General features: G+C 35.8%; 1 protein-coding gene and 1 long non-coding RNA gene across 2 annotated transcripts; both read right to left on the bottom strand.

The window, feature by feature from the left end:
• Positions 1–421: 421 nt before the first annotated feature.
• On the bottom strand, positions 422–1427 carry LOC136822601 (uncharacterized). The gene is made up of 2 exons (XR_010848917.1): positions 1391–1427; positions 422–1090 (listed from the first exon to the last, which is right to left on the bottom strand). It is a non-coding gene; the product is annotated as an uncharacterized lncRNA (long non-coding RNA).
• Positions 1428–1889: 462 nt separating this feature from the next.
• On the bottom strand, positions 1890–8965 carry LOC136822643 (uncharacterized). The gene is made up of 5 exons (XM_067078911.1): positions 8444–8965; positions 6597–7734; positions 6239–6262; positions 5498–5625; positions 1890–2368 (listed from the first exon to the last, which is right to left on the bottom strand). The coding sequence occupies exons 1-5, from the start codon at positions 8880–8882 to the stop codon at positions 1890–1892; spliced, it is 2208 nt and encodes a 735-aa protein (XP_066935012.1). The 5' UTR covers positions 8883–8965.
• Positions 8966–16965: the final 8000 nt, after the last annotated feature.

Genomic DNA, 16965 nt, shown 5'->3' with positions numbered 1-16965 from the left:
ATGTTCGATGACGACCTCTATGTCCGGCCAAGACCTCTATGTTATCGAAGAAGACGACGTTCTGCCGTGACTTTGCTATACACAAATATGATAAGGTGTTATTTTGAAGACTGTGTTGTCAAATTTCCAGACCAGAACTTATAAAATAAAGACCGAAAAAAATTGGGCTGAGACCTCTATGAACGACGACGACTTCTATGTCCGACCACGACCTCTATGTCCGGCGACGACCTCTATGTCCGACCACGGCCTCTATGCGCGGCGACGACGACCTCTATGTTCGACGACGGCTTATCATTTCGGATTATTGAACCCGATCCCCCCTGATATTTATACAGTATATGTATTTATCAATTCTATATAATGATAAAGTCTTCTTATCTAATAGACGATATCGGCTTAACGTGAAAACTCAGATTTGATCCCCGAGAATTCCCCACAATGCTTTGCACGGAAAATATTTCACCGTGAACTTTTTTCCGTGCAAAGCATTGTGAAACTTGGGGAATTCTCGGGGATCAAATCTGAGTTTTCATGTTAAGCCGATATCGTCTATTACCATATAAATATTCGTCGTATATATATACCAAAAAATGTTCATCGGCTTGAAATAAAGAGCAAACTAAAACCATCCAATATTTAGCGCCCATGAGTCTCTTCCGAAAAAAAAACCGTAAAAACTTTGACAGTACTTAGATAATTTAACCTTGATTGTAAGAAAAAAATCATGTTTTCACCGAGGCCACTGTTGGCAGGGTTTTCTGACTGAGCAAAATTTCACCGAGTTAGTGAAAAAAGTCGGATATTTACAAGGGAAGTGATCCAATCGAAATCAATAGTGACTCTTTTTCATATTCAACCGAGGTAATCCATAAGGTGGAAAAGTAAGGGCACAAGAGTAGACACGCCACCAAAACTAGTGACGGTTGACGTAATAATAGTCAAGATAGTGAAGTGGTAAAAATACATCTAAAAGCAAGCCAAAATGCGTTACAGAAATGTAGAGATGGAATGAATAAATATCGTAAGCGTAGAAACGGCGTCGAAAATAACGGGTGTAACTTCTCATGCGTGCTGTCATGTTGGGAATCTAAAAATAAAAAATTGGAGGTTTATTGCCAAACGAAACTTGTTGACTTCTTTAAGATGAATAAATGTTTTTTTTTAAAGCAGCTAATGAGAATGCTGAGAATCTGATAACGGAGCAGTACAATTTTTTATAAGAACTACTAAACTTATTTGAGGTACAGTATCACAACCTGTTTTGGAACTTTCAGCCTCATGTTGTTGCAAAGCCTTTTCTTACTTCCAGGTCAAAGTTAGGATATTTTAGGCTTCATACACAATTTTGCTTCAACCAGAAACCAAATACATAATCAAATAGACTTACGTGGAAATGTTTGGAACCGATGACGTCATTGGAAGCGCGACGAAAGAGACAATGGAAACAATCAATCAATCTGAAAAATAAATCATCGAATGAAAAACAATTGAAACAAATACATGAACACAATATAATAAGAAACGTACTATGAAATCGAAAAAAACGACAATTTCTTTCTTCACTGAAAAATAAATTCATAACAACCAGAGAAAAAATTTCATAAACAACCATCTATTTGCAAAAATATGTCTCCAAAATATGTCTGCTCCAATGCAATGAAAAATCTTAATCAAAAAATTGAAATTAATTTATCCGTTTCATTCATTTAAACTCCGAAAAGGTAAAATTTATCAAACTGAAAAATTTAAAGTCTACCTAAAAAACATTTCACATCTATTTTAAATAAAAACTTTTAAGAAAAAGTTTTAACACTTTGCACTATAATAGAAAAAAAAGATTTCCAACCGAAAAAATGTTCCTATCCATGAAAAAGTGGATATTTTTCTTACCAAGACGAACGAAACGATCGAAAGATTTCTTTGGTAACACCATCACACCATCCATGTTCATCAGGGCGTTGACCATGAATGTCTTTCAATTCAGGATTCGCTCCTTTGGCCAACAACCATCTGATGACGTCATGATTGTTGAAACTTGCTGCTTTATGCAATGGTGTGTCGTTATAGTTGTTTCTTCCATCGATCAACATTTTGATTGTTTGTTGATCAAACTTTTCCAAATGACGAACTTCTCCATAAACACCAACATAATGAAGAACGTTCGAACCATTATGGTCCACGAGTGAATAATCTTGAGGATATTTCATCATCAAGTGAACGAAAACGTCGAAACGTTCTTCACGAACAGCCTGCATGAGAAGTGTCCGATAACCATCACTCAACGAGTTGACGATGTTCGGTTTTTGGCGGAAAATTTCTTCGAATTTCGCGAAATTCTTTTCGCACAAAATATACCAAAAAACATCTGAAGAAAAAATGAAGAAACTCAAACTTTTCACGCGGTAAAAACTTTTCAAAAAAAAATGAACCTCGATATCTCAAGAACTAAAAATACTTTGAAGCTGAAATTTTGCAAACAGAACGAGGGAAATATTTCCGAATTGATGGCGAAAAAATTTTGAATTTTGAATGAAAACTTTTTGCTCAGCAAGAAATCATTTTCATTCTTGACGGTAGAATATTTCCACTTAAAAAAGAATTTAACCTCGATATCTCAAGAACTAAAAATACTTTAAAGCTGAAATTTTCCAATCTGAACAACAAAAATATTTCCGAATTGAACAAAAATCTTATTAATATTTCTACGCTGAGAATTCAAAAAAACTTCAATCCCCTTTTGTGCCAAATATTTCAATCCCACTATTGTAAGTTTAATTCCGTCACTTTTCTTTTGGACTTAAAAGTTTGGAGGAAAAAACGAGAAAGGTACCCAAAAATTGAGAAAGAAAATTTTTATCTCAAAATTACGTTTAGTTTTTGTTTGTAAAAGGCACCCACTATCCCAATGGCTTTAAAAAACTATTTAAATTCGGGTAAAAAGGTAAACTTTAGATGAATATCTAAGTCGCTTCTCAGACTTTGAGAAATCATTTCTCAGAGAAACAAGCATTTTCAACATGTCTACAGAAATTATTCTGTGAAAGAAATTCTTTCTACTGTATAATAAATTATTTTACCTGATAAAATATTATTCAACATTCCAAAAATAATATTAACTTTCTATGCGTACACAAACAACCACTCGACAAGCCCCAATGAATTAAATAACAAATGAATGAAAAACGCACCAGAGAAATCTCTTTATATATTTAAGAAACTCCCTCGGGGATAAAATTGACAACTCCTGTCAATTTCATTTGATACTTTTTAGAGACCTCCCATATCGTAAAAAGATTTTCTTCCTTTTACGGGGGGGGGGAGGGGAAAACGAATGAAAATAGCAGCGATTCAAAAATTTCACTGTCAGACCTGCGATTCAGCAGTCCCAAACACAAACGCACTTACATTGTTTCCAGCTAAAAGAAGACCCTTATAATGCACTCTATCAAAAGTACACACTTACAGTGCATTTCGAGGGTCTCAAAAAAACACATGCCGTGGATCGGACCATATGAATGCTTCGGGAGAATGTCTCTCCCAATGAAGTATAAGCCTGAAGGGCTAGAAGTCAATCTCTTCGGTAGAATTTGAAGACAACAAATCCTACCAAAGTTGCGCGACCTTGAGCGGTTCGCCTGGTTTTTACACAAATGACAGATTGAAACTAAAATTTATCGCTAAATTTCGAAACAAATATCAATCGTAAACAAAGGAATTGCTAGATTCAATCTGTCGTCAAAAATACGGCGCATTTTTTAAGGCTTCACTATTTCTTGCTTGAGCGAAAGGTTAGAGATTCTACACTAGCCCTTCGGGCTTTAAACTCAATGGTCTCTCCTTATCATTTGAATATATTGTATTAAGTTAGCTCACCCCTGTCTCATATAATTAATTAGAGTCACGTGCAAAATGCGAAAACAGCAATTCGACATTCTTGAAACTTGAAAAGGGGGGCCCTGAAAAGGGTGTCAATTATATCCTTTTGTACTATCAGCATCATAATGATTAGCGATGAAAACTGAAATTCTTTTGAAAAGCTTTGTATTTAATCATCAGATCACTGTTTCTTTTCCAAATTAGTCATTTTGTCATCAAAAAGACAAAAGAATAATTGATTCGATTCATCTCTAAAACTGCCCTTCCCAATTTTTTCCAACTGATAAATTCTATCTATTCATATTGAAGGCATATCATTCAGCATGATTAAAAAATCCGGTGTAATAAAGCTCACAGACAAGAAAATGACTGGTTACTTCAGAGGTCATTTTTTTGTACTCTGAGCTGGAATAATTTTCAGCTAATGTGCTTAATTAGCCATTTGAAAGCGATTTGGACATTCTCTACTGGAGAGAGTAGATAAACTCGATAATGTGATTCTATCTGGTCGCCGGTTGTGGTCGCCATTTCTAGTCGATGTTTAGAAACTACAGAAAAATATGGCCAAATTTGAGTAAATTAGCGTGGAAGAAAATCGACCCTTGCGGTGCATGTCAGTCAGTACTTAGTAACCCCCGGCATAAATTCTACACTGTATTGGTTTTGACTGAATAGAAATATTTCTAAAGACTTTTCACAGTTATTTCGTTCTTGTTTTTGAACCCATCTCTCAAATTTAATCGGATATTTCAATTTGGCTCGGGTTTATCGATCACCAGGCTATATTATGAGCCTTATTGGACTATTTTTGAACTTTTGGATCCTGAGATCCTAAGGCCCTAAGTCTTAAGTCTCATGTTAGAACTCAGAGTTAAAACTCTACCCTTCCAACCTACTTTAGTCGTTTAGAGCACTTACAAATCGATTGTGGTTTCAAAATTTCCCGGTGGATTTCCCTTTTTTTCTCAAATATAACGACCATGATTGTATTTGTCCAACTCTAGCACCCCCCTGATTCTGGGTCGATTCTGAGAGTTATGAGCTAATTTTTTTACTCTTCCAAAAAACATTCTGATTGTTCTCATTAAACTTAAGTACTCCTTAACTCCCGTTCTGAAATGGCAAAAAAATCGCATTTTAAAGATTTTTTAATGCTTAAACTTTAAATCGAATTATCTTGGCTTTAGTGATAGCTAAAGCCTTAATGTTTAGTACCGTTGGAATCTTTCAAAGCTCCATCTTTTCAGTGTGTCAAATTTTTTAATTAGGTCCTAAATCAAAACTACCGGCAGCCGAAAATATCGGTCCTAAGAGAAAAAGATTTCACTGATGGGACGTCAAGAAGTTAATCTGAAGAATAAAATGTTTTTTTTTAATTTGTTCCAAATAAACCCCCCCGCTTAATTATTTTTCGAAAATTTCCAAACCCCCTGACCTCATTAGCACCCCCCTTTTTTAATTTTTAAGAATATTTATAGGTTTCAAAGAGAAGGTCCCTTATTTTTCTCTTAATAGCCTGATTATAATACAATTTTCAACCCCCTGGTTTATTTGTAATCCAAGAGTAAGAGAATATGAACGTTTCCCAAGAAAGTAAAAGTACATCGTTAACATATACACAGCATTTTTGACAGTGCGTTGCTCATTTCCAAAAATTTAAACTTACCATCAAAATCGTATGTTTTTCCATCGATTGTCACATTATAATGTCGTTCTGATGTGTCTCGGAGCTCGTATCCGAAGTGTCTGCAAAACAAGGAAAGATGAAATGGAATTTTTCAAAAGTGTTTTCCTACATTTTCATTTTTTCCTTCCCTGCTTATCTTTACCCTTTACCCTAGAGTTTGCTTAATATTTTGCTTGCCTATGGTATTCTTTAATTTTGGGACAATTTGTGAGGATGCGCAACCAGTAATGTCACAGTTAGCCTTGATGCGTAATTCTGGCATTAAAGAAACTAGTTACTAATTTATCCACCACCTACATGCACATACATCGTCATTTACGATGCGAACCCGATCCGCCACGTTCTCTTCAATAACAGGGTTCAGAGTTCAGTCTCGGAGTGTAAAACGCTCCATACAGTACGTCCAAAAATAACCGACATCTAAACAGTCTTTTTCATGAAGACAGGTAAGGTTTAGTTTTTGCGCTATAGAAAAAAATGATGATGCTTGAGTGGATAAACAATACTCTTTCTGGCAATCAAAAGGTAAAGGAGCCTTTCGTTACTAAACAAGCCTTGAACGGGTAACTACAATCTGGAGGTAGAGTTTGAACTAGTTACATCTCCTTAAATACTTAGCAAAAAGGGCACGACCCTTAAGACAGTTTGAAAATTATTTCATTGGAAATATACCTAGTCCTGAATTGTTGTAGATTCCTGAAAAAATAAGAAAGGATAACTTTCTTTAAAACCAAAACGTTTTCAAAATATATGCTTCCGTTGGTATCACAAGAGTAGTTATTTACAGTGATGTTATCGGGTGATAAAATATGATATGGGATAGGATATCATTCTCACAATATTGTGCTCTGTATCTTCGATTTTTTAAGAAGTATTGATATTACGTCACGCACTTAGTGTAGGTTATGTTGTAGTAAGTAGTAAACTTTCGAGAATATACTAAAACACTTATGTTGTTAAAAAAAGTAATGATGAAGGGTTACTGTGAATATTGTATATGAAGTACTGATATACAATAAATTCTACTCACTTTACTGCTGCGTCGATGTGGGAGTGATTGAATAACGAGCTATCCTCGATGACTTGAAGAATTTGTCTTTCAACATTATGATCACAGGTTTGATCAAGTGGAACAATATCATACATTACAATATCATCTAGCTCTTCCAATGACGAGAAAATAATGTTTGTACTTGAACGTTTAGTATGTGTAGGAGAAACAAGACCAGCTTGCAACCATTTATCGAAAATTCCAATCAAACGAGATACCCTGCTTGATTCCTTTACAGGAAGAACGATTATATCAACGAAATTGATAGCTCGAGTGAGCATCTCAATGTACAAATTCTTTGGAACGTTATCTTCAGGGCTAGCAAATAAAATACAATGGTCCATTTCGCAGCCTCTGAAACCTCTATAACATGTGAGTAATACTTTTCCCGTTTTTAAAGCCTCCCATTTCTCTGCTTTGGTTGGGTATTTTCCTGTTAAAGACGGTGCAAATGTTGTTAATTCTGATACCTCTAAATTATGTTGAAACACATATTTCAAAATAGCTAGTTCTTCAAGCGTACCGCAGATGGCGGTTAACTGAACATCCTTTTTCATCAGCCTTCTTAAAATTGCACTCAAATAAGCTGCATCAGACGAATTAAAGTTATTGAAGTCGAATCTAAAGTCGTTCAAATAAATGAGGTTGGGCTTTGAATCACTTTTTATTTGATGACCACTTTGACCACGAACATAAGAGAATGAAGTTGAAAGTTTTTTGGAAACAGACCCTGACTGAGCGTTTATGTCTGTTAACAATTTTTCTGGATCGTAGAATGAGGCAATGTTGGTTTTCCTTCGCACACTTTGATAATTCGGGTTATCTTGGAGACTGGTGTCATCTGTTGGTCTCGGTTGCTTTTGTTTTTTCTGTTCTTGAGGCTTAAGAGGGACAACCTTGGTAGCTTTTCTTATTTTGCGGGCGGAGGGTTCGTACGGTCTGCGTAGAACTAGTGTTTTGTATTCCAAAGGTACGTCTACGATTTCTTTTTCGATTTCTTCCTGAAAGATTTCAATCATCTGGTGAATATTTACTGCCATTCGCATTGTTTTGTCCAAAGTGAGAACTTTCATACCGGTTTGATGGTAGTCGCATCTCTCAACTTCCTTCACATCATCTACAAAAGGAAGTTAATAATAAATTGAGCAACCGTTTTAATGCAAAATATTGCTTATACTGAAGTGAATGGTTCGCTTGCTTCAAAAGCAAAGTACCAGTGGATAGGATACGTACCCCTTAAAATCTGATATGGAAAACTGTAAGGGCTGAAACTAATGAAACATTTTCTGGTGAGTCTAGGCTATCTATAATTTATGAGTATGCTTTTTGTAAAAGCTGCTAAGAAAGTTTTTATTGCTTCGTGAAAAAATAAAAAACAAGTTTAGGTTTTATAACCTTAAAATCAATTGTGTAGTCTCTAGGTCCGAAAAACTAGATTTTTTGAAGGGATTCTTGATAAAATTTTGAATAAATTTGAATTTTACGACACTTTGCGATGATCAAAATTCTTTAAGTTTGGTATTTTATAAAAGTACCTATATAAGAGGTTCTAAAAAGTGATGTATGTAATATAAAATTAGGCCTGGTAGTTAAGAGAGCCCAAAACCCAACTTTGTAGGTTTTAAGGAGTATGTGGTCTTATCCATTGGTAGGATATGCAAGACTTGCAAAACATTCTCTTCCAATTGACACATGTAATAAAAGATATGGTCTAAAGGTATACTCTATTAGCTTAGAATTTATCGTATTTTCTTTAAAGTACAAATTGAAATATGAGTAAAAAGTGATGATTTTTCTGATCTACGCAAAGTTTAAGAATGACCTACCATTGAAAAATCCTGATTTGATAACTTTGCGTTTTTTTTCTACACTTTGGAGCGCAAGAATGACAGTCGTATTCTGGAAATTCTTTTCGAGGCTTTCTTTGAGGTTTTCAGCGTATTTGGTTGTGAGAAAATCACCAGGAAACTCGTCGATCATAAAGCCTAAATGTTTTGTTTTATCAGAATAAAGATATTCCAATACTCGACAAAGATTGACACGCGGTGGATACATCATATCGTAAACATCCGAAATATCGATTGTTGATCCTTCTAGTGCATCACCGATACTGAAAGCTTTGATCTTGGACTTGTCAAGTTTTTCCTCGTCACACAAGTTGTTGAACCCCTCTTGGAACTTTAAATCCACCAATGAGAATGGATCAAAAGTAATGTAATAAAGTTGATCTGTTTGATGCATAAGTTTTCGTGCAATCTCGTACATGGAGACACTCTTACCTATTAAATAATTGAAAAAAATTGGATGTGGATGGTGGAGTGAATTGAAACTGTTTTGAGCCACAAGCAGAAGGATCATTTTGAAAAAAACTTTTTTTTTTTACTTTTGCTGACGTCAACACTTTATTGCAAAATTTCGTTTTTTGCTGATTTCTGCTGACGTCAGCAAAATTTGAAAAAAATTCATTCAAAAATGTTTTACGTTGCAATTAAATGTCCCCAAAATATTTTATGAATGACTCCTGATTATTTTGGTTTGTGTATATCTCGGAGAAAAATTTTTTGAAACAATATAAAATTTTCTGACTTTTAATAGTACTTGTGCATAAGCAAATCTTAGGGTCATAGGTTGTCCAGATGAGGTTGTATGGTTTTATTGTGAAACATGACATAAAACCCAGCTAAAAATCGCTGATATTCAAAATTTTAAAGTGCTGATAACTTCTGAAATATTTATTGCAATAATTTTCAAATTTTGACACGTGATAGACCTTGACAATATGAATTTGAAAAAATTGAAAAAAAAAGAAAATTACAACTTACTCATCTTCTGCACAGATTTTAAGATAAAATCTTTATGGAAACTGCAAAACCGGCAATTATGTTAAAGAACAACCTTTCAGAATCTTTGAACAGAATTTAAATACCTTTGTTTGTTGGTTCGACTGTGACAGACATTTTTGTAACCCATAAATTTGGGCTTTTTTCCGATAATTGGAAAATTTCTGATGATGTCATTGCTTTTTAGATGACGTCATTAATTTTCTTTTTCTTCTTGGAAATTTGTGTCGTGTCATGATGGAGAAAATCTGTACCAATTTTCATGGCCACAGCTCTTGTGGAATATTAATAATCGAGGGTGGTAGATTCGACCGCCCCCCACCCGCTGGGACAAGAAAAATCGAAAAAGCTTGGAGACAATAGGGATTAAGACATTTTTGAACTAATACAACCAGAAATTCTAAAAAAAAATTAAGAAATTTTTGGAAGAAATGCAAAAAAAACATACCAGACCCAAATGGTCCTTTAATAATCTTCCATTTCGTTGGGTCGTTGATGAGGTTAATTTGATTATGGTTTAGAAGGATAGTGTCGATCTTTTCTGGAACATTTTCCGATATCTTCGGCAGATATTGTGTTGTGGAGGCCATTGAACTCATTATTTCACCACATAAACCCTTGAACAGAGTTGGATCTCTTGAAGAGGTACCTTGTCTTTTAATAGATGCCATCTCTTTCAAAGTTTTTCCACAGAAGCTTTCCAATTTGGTTTCCAACTTGCGTGTGCAATCTAAATCGTTTTTAGTGACCAACATTCCACTGCAACGAACAAAATTGTCATTGAATATTGAATACAGTTTTAAAGTGTGCGCGTCAACGTCAGGGAAAACTGGGACCGACATAATGGTGACGTAATTGTTTTTGATGACATCACTGGCTACATGGATAATTGTTTTTGTGACATCATTAAGTTTTTGTATTCCTTGATACAGAGTTTCTCGATCATTTGAAGTGATGATAGAACATACCATCAACAGGTGACGATCAAAATCAACAATCAGAATGACGTCATCATACGATTCATGTTTTGTTGTTATGATTTCATTACAATCCTTATCATCCAATCCCATGATGTACAAATGGTTTCGTGGATTGTATGGTGTCAAAAATTTCACATCTTTGAACATTTTCATTTCGTCCAGTTTTTGTAGCCAATCTTTGACCTTGATATGTTTAACATAAAATGATGGCGGAAAATGTCGCTCCCCTGTGACTGTGTTTTCCTTAAAATACTGCAACGATCTTTCTCTAAAGTTGGCAACAGACTTCGTAATGCTTGGACCAGTTCGTATCGGTCTACATTCTTGTTCCTCTGTTATGGGTTTTGTTGGTTTGTAATGATGAACATCATCATCCAATCCAGAGTTATGTGTGTAGATCAGTGTTTTTTCAACGGTGAAAGTTCTTTGGAAGTGTGTCATATCTAAGGTTTTTAATAATAATAAGGTATTAAATGATAAAGTCATCATTGGGCTCTTCCAGAAAAATATTTTACATGGGGTGGATGATATATTGTCCGGGGGGTAGCAAAAAATCATCAAAATTTGCCTTGTCCGGGGTGTAAATTTGCTCTGTCCGGGGGTAATTTGAGTTGTCCAGGAGGTCAGCAGATGCTTGTCCGGGGGGGTAAAACTTATTGTCCAGGGGGCCAAAAGTCACCCCGTCCCAGGGGGAAAATCACTAAAAATTGTTATATCCTCCACCCCCAATTTCGATTTTACATTTTGGTTATTTTAAAAGGCGGTGCCGTACCATGGGGTACCCCAATTTATGGGGTATTTATGGTCTACCCTGATTTCTCATCCCCACAGCATGATAACTTACTATCTTTGTATATAAGCTGACTGTTCAAGCTTTAAATACTCCCAATAGCAAGAAAAATGGTTTCAGAATAAAATTTCGCTGAAAAAACAACATTTTCTTGTTTTGTATACCATACACAGAAGAATCTCATGTAGTGCCGTCATTTCACGAAAAATCTCTGCGCGGGCTTTGAAAATTTACAGACCAGAAAACGTATTGTTTATTTTATTTCCCAATAATCGTATTATCATACAACGCCTATACTACTAAGTAGTATGATAATACGATTATTGTTACAGTTTGTGTAAACTAAAATTTGTTCCCTCCATTACTTTTTGCTTTATTTCGAATATGTCTGACCAAAAATGGTTTTTGCGAAAACAATGACTTCATCATTTTACGGTGGCCCATATATGTAAACATATTATACTAAATTACAAACACTAACAACTTAAATGCAAACACTTTTAACAAAAATTGCAAACACTTTTAACTAAAATTGTAAACACTTTCAACTAAAATTGCAAACACTAACAACTTTAAATTACAAACCCCGACAACTTAAAATGCAAACACTATCAACTTAAATTATTGTTATTGTAAGGGAGCGGTCATAAAGTATCTACTAGAGGGGGGTGGAGGATTTGAAAAATCCAAAAAAAATTTCGCATCCCCTCTCCTAACCTGTAAAAAATTTTTGAACCCCCCCTCATAAGGCCCAATATTTTTTCGCACCCCCCCCCCTATAAGAAAATTTTTACGCGATTTTACGCGAAAAAGAATTCGTCCAGATGCGGTACAAAGAGTATTATTTGTTTGTATGACATTCAACTTTTCTTAATCAAAAGTTATGGGCGTTTTTGTGGTAAAAAGGTGCTATAATTTTGGGGATTGTGGGGAAATTCCCTGTTTTCAATCAATTTTTGACCACACAATCGTCTATAACTTTTGATCTAAAAAAGTTGAGACTTTGATATAATACATTTTTTTGCTTAGTTTGAAGAGCTCTATCACGTGGTATAGGTCTTTTTTGATTTTGAAGACCCCCCCAAAAATCACAAATTTTCAGGGCTTACAATTTTGCCTAAAAACGCAAAAATTCGCAAATTACGCAAATACTGCGGGTTTTCAAGCTTGGTAACATTCAAATTCCGAATCGGCACCCTCAAATTGACCAAGAAAGATATCAAAATTTGATTCACCGACATTTTGAATTTTTTCTTTATTTTTGAAACAATAACAATCCACTGGCCACGGCCTACTTGTATTGACTTTCATTTCGACTCGATCGAAATTTATTTACAGTTATTATTATTTTTATTGTGATTGTACAGTTTGAGGAAACTGACCGGTGAACTTTGTCTGACTGCTTATACAGGAAAAGATTTTCGATTTCCAAGGTTGGAAATTCAATAATTTTGGGTTGGAAATTTTGATTTTATAATTGAAGGTTGGAAATTTGAGCGATTACCTTAAGCTGATTTGGAAAACGTAAATTACCCATAGGTTTTGTAGAATAAACAAATGCCCTTAAAAAATCAAGAGCCAAAAAGACCCATATAGAAATGACAATTTTTCCAAGGCTGGTTGGAAAACATGACTTTTTGGGTGGGAAATTTTTATTTTCCAAACAGTTTGGGAATTGAAAAAAAAGACAAAAATCGATTTGAAAATACTTATTTTTGTAAATTTGATACCTCGGGTTGAAAAACTAGACTTTTTGGGTTGGAAATTTGTTTCTCCCAAACAGTTTGGAAAACGTTAAAAATCCATGTGAATATTACATTTTTGTGAAATTGAGACTCTTTCTTAGAAAACTAGACTTTTTGGGTTGGAAATTTGTGTTTCTCCAAACAGTTTGGAAAACATTTAAAAATCCATGTGTAAATTACATTTTTGTGAAATTGAAACTCTTTAGATTGGAAAACTAGACTTTTTGGGTTGGAAATTTGTGTTTCTCCAAGCAGTTATGGAAAACGTTAAAAATCCATGTGAAAATTACGCTTTTGTAACCATTTTATCCTCATGTCCTTTGAGAAAACCACGAGCGATCTTTCGCTCAAAACTGTTTTGATGTATAGCTAACCTAGATATTAGGCTATAATGTTAGCAGTCAAGCTGTTAGTTTCCGTCAGGTGAGGCGTCTCTTCGGTGCGCTCTCGGTCAATCGCAGTGAGTTCGCACAGTGAAGCACAGAGGGTACTTGTGTCATAGTTTCAAATAGTGCCCTGCTGAGCTGTGTGGATGATCTAAGATCAACTACGTATCTATGCGAACAATAACGAGAGATTGACCGGGAGCCATCGAGCCTAGGCTAGCAAGTGACTGTTCACAAAAACAAAAACCTTGTTTAAGATCTCTTTTTCCACATCTCTGCCATCACTTTTTGGATTTTGGCCTTTTCAACCTGAATTTTTGAAAATTCCAACCTTTTTTAGCTTGGATTTTAGCTTTATTCAACCTGGATTTTTGAAAATTGCAAGTTTGTTCATTACTTTGGGTTTTGGATTTTTTCCACCTGGATATTCGAAATTCCAACCTTGTTAAATTTGGATTTTGGCTTTTTTCCAACTGAATTTTAAAAATTCCAAGCCATGGAAAATGCAAAATTTCCAACCTTGGAGAATGTCCCACATTTCCAGGTTGGATTGTCCATTGGATTTTATCTTGTTTTTCCAATTAAGAAAACTTGAAATTTTCAACCTTGGAAATCGAAAAATTTTTCCTGTATTAGTCGGTATAAATAGCCAGAAAAAGCACTCTAGGCACGCTCCGCGTTCATACCAGGATGGAAGCACCCGTTCACGGAAGTTAACTTGGATGGGGGAACGCCTGGGAACTCCAGTGACGAGGAGCGGTGGTGGAGGTTTTTCTTCCAGTAATGCTATACTATGCTTTTGGGTTGTGGTGCTTTACTTTTACACCTTTATCTAAGTCTCAAAAATGCTCTAAGGGGTCTCTAGAGCTCATTAACAAGCCTTCACACCCCTGAAAAAATTTCCCAGCGCTTGGCCAGCAGTTAGCCCAGTGGTCCACTGATTGAATCCGATCTGGTTCAGGTTTACTGGGAAATTTTTGTCCAGGTTTCGATATTTTATGTTTTTTTGGGTGTAGATTCCGAAAAAAGTGGTCCAAAGTCCTGAAAAGTTCATGGAAAGGCTCTAGAGGGTGGGGTCAAAACTCATACCAGACCAGCTTGGAGCCCCCGGTGGGGTTTCTACAACTCGTGAACCACTTGGTGCTGACGTACACCTTCAGCCAAGTCTAAAAAATACTTTGAGGGGTCCCTATTGAGCTCTAGGCTAAGTCAAGCTAGCGAAGGAATGACATCCCTGAAAAATTGCACTAGCGCCCAGCTAGAAGTTGGCCCAGTGGTATAAGGCGTTGGGTTCACGTATTAGGGATCCCCAGTTCGAATCGGGTCAGGTCACCTTTAAATGTTTTATCCAGGTTTTGATATTTCATGTTTTTTTGGGTGTAGATTCCGAAAAAATAGGTCCGAAGTCCTGAAAAGTTGACGGAAGGGCGCTACGGGACCGTAAATGACCCCCCTCCGCTAGCGCCGGACTGGGTGGGTATCACGACTTGAAACTTTTTAAAGACGTCGAGCACATCGAAAGGGGAAAGCATGTCAAATTTCATCGTTCCGCCGTCACCGGTCGCCAGGCTACGGGCCACGAAAGGTGCGCTGCAGGACGTCCCCGTAAGGACGATTGCCAGGCCGTACGGCGTTTTCAGCCGGTCAAACTGGCCGTGAGGCATCTCTAACGAGTGGAGAACAAGCCTGCAAATATCTAAGACGTAGCACCAAAATTGAAGACACAGCACCCGATTAGATTTTGCCTTAAGCAGAATTGGTACAGCGCAAGACAGTGTTCCCCTTTTATCCGCAATTCAATTATCGAAAGTTTGTATGGTCTGCCCGGCCTGCCTTGTCATACGGTGTTCCACGAAGAGCCCGTATAATGCGCATGCATAGACTAAAACCACAAGTCATTATTACATGCGATATACAAGGAGAAGGCCTGTCTGCCTGTACCCTGTGTGCTGTATCATACTTTTCGAAGTTTTCGTTTGTGTTTGCAATTTTTAATTCGTCAGTGTTTGCATTTTAAGTTATTATTGTTTGCATTTTAGTTTTTAGTGTTTGTAATTTCAAGTTGTTAATGTTTGCTTTTAAGTTGTTAGTGTCTGCATTTAAGTTGTTAGTGTTTGCAATTTGAGTTGAAAGTGTTTGCATTTTAGTTGCAAGTGTTTGCATTTAAGTTGTTAGTGTTTATAATTTTTGTTTGTGTTTGTATATTTTAATATGTTTGCATATATGGGCCACCGTATCATTTCCTAGGACAAAAAGATTCTCATCAGAAAGTTGGAAATTTTTTTCCCAATACCTGTCCTTTGACAAAATTTCATAATGTTTTGATCAGTACCTTTTTGAGATATTCGAATTTACGTCATCAATTATGACGTCAAAAGCGCTTTTTGCCTAATTTGCACAGGAAAAAATTTCAAGTTTTCTTAGTTGGAAAAAAGATAAAATCCAATAGAAAATCCAACCTAAAAATGTAGGGACATTCTCCAAGGTTGGAAATTTTGCATTTTCCATGGCTTGGAATTTTTGTAAATCTAGGTTGAAAAAAGCCAAAATCCAAATTTAACAAGGTTGGAATTTTTAAAATTCAGTTGGAAAAAAGCCAAAATCCAAGCTTAAACAAGGTTGGAATTTTCGAAAATCGAGGTTGGAAAAAGCCAAAATCCAAATTTTCCATGGCTTGGAATTTTAAAAAATCCAGGTTGAAAAAAGCCAAAATCCAAATTTAACAAGGTTGGAACTTTTGTAAATTCAGTTGGAAAAAAGCCAAAATCCAAGCTAAAAAAGGTTGGAAATTTCGAAAATTCAGGTTGAAAAAAGCCAAAATCCAAAAAAGTGATGGCAGAGATGTGGAAAAGAGATCTTAAACAAGGTTTTTGTTTTTGTGAACAGTCACTCACCAGCCTAGGCTCGATGGCTCCCGGTCAATCTCTCGTTATTGTTCGCACAGATACGTGGTTGATCTTAGATCACTCACACAGCTCAGCAAGGCACTATTTGAAACTATGACACAAGTACCCTGTGTGCTTCACTGTGCGAACTCACTGCGATTGACCGAGGCCGCTCCTCACCTGACAGAAACTTACAGCTTGACTGCTCACATTATAGCCTAATATCTAGGTTAGCTATACATCAAAACAGTTTTGAGCGAAAAATCGCTTGTGGTTTTCCCAAGGACATGCGCAGAAAATGGTTAGAAAAACGTAATTTCCACATGGATTTTAACGTTTCCCAAACTGTTTGGAGAAACACAAATTTCCAACCCAAAAAGTCTAGTTTTCCAAGAAAGGATCTCAATCTTAGAAAAATGTAATTTTCACATGGATTTTTAACGTTTTCCAATAGTGTGGTCGTGTTACAAAAATACAGGCTGTTTGTAGGAAAAAAATAAGATCTAGCTGAACCTTTCTCCAGACCTTGTATGTATATAGGATGCTTATACCTCAGTAAAAATTCCCCTGAAATCCCACTGGTAGAACATCACTATTTTGGTCAATTTCTATTTTCCCCAGGCAAAATCCTAAAGGCGAAATTTTTTGAAAATTTCAAACTCATTTTTAGACATTATCAAGTATACCATTCGAAAGCTCTCGAAAAACTCAACATAGTAGCG

Source organism: Clytia hemisphaerica, unplaced genomic scaffold, assembly GCF_902728285.1.
Source record: "Clytia hemisphaerica strain Z4C2 unplaced genomic scaffold, Clytia hemisphaerica genome assembly, whole genome shotgun sequence".
NCBI lineage: Eukaryota > Metazoa > Cnidaria > Hydrozoa > Leptothecata > Clytiidae > Clytia > Clytia hemisphaerica.
This window is presented reverse-complemented; position numbering and strand designations above follow the sequence as displayed.

Bases quoted from the DNA above. Each gene is read 5' to 3' on its own strand.
- LOC136822643 (XM_067078911.1), bottom strand. From the start codon at position 8,882: ATGTACGAGATTGCACGAAAACTTATGCATCAAACAGATCAACTTTAT. The intron at 7,735-8,443 runs GTAGGTCATTCT...TTCCTTTTGTAG, and splicing joins CAAATCAGGATTTTTCAATG to ATGATGTGAAGGAAGTTGAG. The intron at 2,369-5,497 runs GTATATGTTAAC...TTTTTTCTTCAG, and splicing joins CGCACTGTCAAAAATGCTGT to ATGTTTTTTGGTATATTTTG.